Below are 4240 nucleotides of genomic sequence, written 5' to 3' on the forward strand. Positions count from 1 at the left end.
TTCTATCTAGGCGCAGTGCAGGACAATTGCTTCTCCATAGCTCTCGGGTTAGCTTTGTATTGGAGATGACTTTTCGGACCCACCTGAAGTTTTACCTTTTGCAGGTGGGGCTGCTTCACGCGCTGTTTCTAATCTCTGGAATGTCGGTCGCCGCTCGCGTTGATTGCCATCGAAATTGACCAATGAGATCCAGCATTGCGGCGTCGGTCAGAGCTGGGAGCCAATGGGCGGGGTAGTGGGCCGGGCGGGCCAGGTGTGTGAGGGGAGCGGCGGCTCCACCAGTCCACGGTCCGGGGAGCAGACTGCTTTGATGACATTTTTTGAGCGATGGCTGAAACTTTCAGTCAGGAAGCCGTTTTGGATTTTCTGTTGCTTCACCGTGGGAAGGCGAGGAACGTGGATCTGACCGCTCATTTCAGGCGCTTTCTGAGGGACACCGACAAGCAGGTGCAGACCCGAGAACTGTTCAAGAAGTTTGTCAACTCGCTCGCTGTGGTGAGGGAAGAAGCTGGGGTCAAGTATATCTTACTGAGGAAAAGATATATCGAACTGATCCCCGAAGAGTTTTCCATTTCGAGCGATGTAGTGCTCGGCAGTCCAAATAAAGGAGAGAAGGCGAGGCAAAGGACAGGTAAATGCAAGCAGCCTGCTGCTGACAGACAGGCTCCGCGGGCACAGGGTAAGCCCGGGGCTCAGGCCAGCCGTCAAGAGCCAGGAGTACTGAAAGTGGGCGCAACTCACCGTCGCCCCACATGTCAGGAGAAAGCTGCTCCCCAGGATTGTTCAGAACTTTCCGTACATGTTGTCCAAGCGCCAAAGGGGTCGCCGAAGGAATCGCCAACGCTGTTGCAAGGTGGAAACTGCGCCGGTGACGCGAATCGCTGCTCTTTGTTGCCCAAACGTTGTCGCTCAGAGCTTGACCCAGTCAGGGGAGATGGCAAAAGAGTCAATGTGAATCAACCCGTTCGGCAGAGGGATTGCACTGGAGTTACCAACAAAGGTGAACCATCAGTTATTTGTAAATCAGCAGCGCAGAGGTCCAGCAATCTTAAAAACAAAAATAGAAGCCCTGTAGCCACAAATTCTTGCACTGATAACACCGTGAGATTGTCTAATGACGATACCAATCGCAGTAGCAATTCCAGAGCGTCAGTTTTACCCCTTTCCACAGCCTCGCCCAACCTTTCTCATGTCGCCCCTCCTCGCTCTGTTGCCAAGTGTAAAAGGAAGGGAATACCTGCCCATGAATCTCCTCCAAACTGCAATGCTGAGATAATTTCTGATGAACCTACCTCTGACAAAAATCCCCTCGAGAATTTTGTGGAAGAGTCAAACACTTTTTTTCAGAGGCAGGACATTACATCTCCTATTCATGAGAACAAAATGACCAACCACTGTAAGAACCCTTCGTCTCCAAAGAAACATGCAAGTAATGACCAAGTACTGAAAATGTTGCCAGGGTTCCTAGCTGGTAGTGACACTGCAGTGCCTGTAAGTTCAGCAGTGTGCACAGAAGAATGCATTCAAAAGAATCAGAGGAAACTGTCACAGTTTTGTAAGCCATCTGCTGGATGTGGGCATCTAATGGACAATAGTTGGCACTCTGAAGGGCAAAGTATATTGCCCAAAATACACAAACCACCTTTTAAAAAGATGGTTAAGAGCAATGGACTTTCTCTCAAAGTGTCAACAGTTCCACTAATCAGTAGCCAGGCAACTGCTCTGAAAAAAGTTGATAGAGATGTGTCTCTGCACATAAGTGACTGGCCACCATGTTTAACCCAGACAGAGAGCCACAGTGAGTACAGAAAAGAGGATCCATTAAAAATTGGGGGTGTATCTGAAAAATCTTCATTGATACCACTTGATTCTAAAGAGCATGAATGGATAGTGAAAACAGCAGTTGGCATGTTTGATCAGGCTTACGCCTTATTCCATGAAGACCCTAACTTTGCTTTGAAAAAGGATTTTATTTCTGGCTATACAGTACTTCATTGGATAGCAAAACATGGTAACCATCGTGCACTCTCTAGATTTATTGGTGGTGCAAGTAAAAGTAAAGTTGAACTAAACGTAGACATTAAATCTACCTGTGGGTACACTCCTCTGCACATTGCTGCTATACATGGACAGTTGAAAATCATTCAATACTTAGTGAAGAAATGTCGAGCAAATGTTAATTTAAGGGACCACAGTGGCAAGAAACCTTGGCAGTACCTGAACAGTGAAGCTCCAAGGGGTGTGTGTCAGATGTTGGGTACTCCTGAACATAAAGATGCAATGCATTCTCAGAACAGCAGCACAATTCCAGCAAAGGACATCAACAGGCAAGCATCGTCTCTGGCTATACGCAGAAAAACATCATTCACTGCTCTTCTCAAATCCCCACGAATTCTGCAAAAATTCACGCACTCGGATCACTTTAATGCAATAATTGAGGAAGATGAACAAGACTGAAATACTTTATAATTCATATTAGAAATGGGAATCTAGCTCCTGGTTATGTACTGTATTGAACACACACTCCTGTTCATTATGTGATGGTGCTTTAGTAAATTAATTTATATATTCTTAATTGATACACTATAGGAAACCTGTTCAGTTTTGATACATGTATAACAGATGGATCTGAATATATTAGTAAGCTGTATCTCAAGTTAAGAGTTCAGAATATGCCATCAATCACAGTAGTGAAGGTTGAGTGTTTTCTGAATACCTGATGAACCTTGAAATTGTATTTCAAGCTGCAAAAATTCTATTTTAATTTCCTTTTTATCTGTGTAAAGTTCCTCCAATTTTTGAACTATCCCTGCTGACGGTATGCTCGGTTCATGCTGGGGTGCAGTTACATGGGTGCATCCTATCCTTTAGTAGCTCACCAAGTCCTTCTTCATATGAAATCCTTGGCAGTAAATGTCAGTAGACTGATTAATGCTGTTCTCTTCCAAAATATGTGCATTTTACAGTAAGGGTCACTGGATAGTGATCAGACAAAGGAATAGGGGCTGGATTTTCTTCCTCCTTCCTTAGTTCAAGGGAATACTATTTTCACCTTAAGGATCTATAAGCTCAGTCAACCCAATTGTTACTTTATATGTAAGTTGTGGTGGTTTAAGTTATTTCTCTAGTTTTTAACATTGATAACTGTCCATATCTGTTATGACCAAGGCCAGTACAATCTGCCAAAATAGCTTTGCTCTGTTTCGTGATCTCCTTACTATTTCTCCCAGATCCTATCTGATCCTGCTGTTATTCAGGTATCATCAAACTCTGCAGCATGCTGCGAGTGAGAATCACAGATCTAGTGACAGATTGTGAAATCAGGAATTCCTGCCCGCTGTGCTGAGCAAAGTTCATTCTGCTGGAGCTGGGAGTGGCAGAGAGGGACACATTGAGGAAGTAAACTGAGGAAGACGAGAAGGCCAGTGTAAACTGAGGAGTGAAGGGGAGAAGTCCTATCAACTGGGAAGCAGAAAGGAACTAATAACCAATCAGATTTAGTAATGGAGATTACTAATGCACATCCACAATAGCCTGCAATTTTCTTTATAAAACGTTAGGCAAATTTTGCCACAATTTTTTGCATGCTTCCAGTGATTCTGGTCATGACTACGTTTAGAAGCTGATGCTGATAATTATCGGATATTAAGTTCAACTGGGTACACAGAACTTTAACTACATTTCTCGGGCATATCTGTGTACACCAGCACTGTGACTACAATCCTCGAGTATATCAGTGTACACCAGCACTGTAACTACAATCCTCGAGTATATCTGGGTAGGCCAGCACTGTGACTACAATCCTCGAGTATATCTATGTCATCATCATCATAGGCAGTCCCTCGGAGTCAAGGATGACTTGCTTCTACTCTGAGTTCTCAGCTGACTGAGGAGTCTAATGCAGAACCTATAGTCTCTGTCACAGGTGTGACCAACAGTGGTTGAAGGAAAGGGTGGGGAGCATAGGTAGACGCACGCTCATTCCGCTGTCTATGCTTGGCTTTTGCTTGATGTCAGCGATGGGACTCGAGGTGCTCAGCGCCCTCCCGGATGCTCTTCCCCCACTTTGGGCGGTCGTGGGCCAGGGATTCCCAGGAGTCGGTAAGGATGTTGCACTTTATCAAGGAGGCTTTGAGGGTGTCCTTGAAACGTTTCCTCTGCCCACCTGGGGCTCGCATGCCGCGTTGAAGCTCCGCGTCGAACACTTGCTTTGTGAGTCTCGTGTTGGGCATGCGGACGA

At 45.3% G+C, this 4240-nt stretch overlaps 1 protein-coding gene across 1 annotated transcript; it reads left to right on the forward strand.

The window, feature by feature from the left end:
* The first annotated feature begins 327 nt into the window (after nucleotides 1–327).
* Nucleotides 328–2457, forward strand: LOC139229894 (ankyrin repeat domain-containing protein SOWAHB-like). The gene has a single exon (XM_070861536.1). It carries the CDS (start codon nucleotides 328–330, stop codon nucleotides 2455–2457), a length of 2130 nt encoding a protein of 709 aa, XP_070717637.1.
* The last annotated feature ends 1783 nt before the right edge of the window (nucleotides 2458–4240 follow it).

This window comes from Pristiophorus japonicus, chromosome 2 (assembly GCF_044704955.1).
Source record: "Pristiophorus japonicus isolate sPriJap1 chromosome 2, sPriJap1.hap1, whole genome shotgun sequence".
NCBI lineage: Eukaryota > Metazoa > Chordata > Chondrichthyes > Pristiophoridae > Pristiophorus > Pristiophorus japonicus.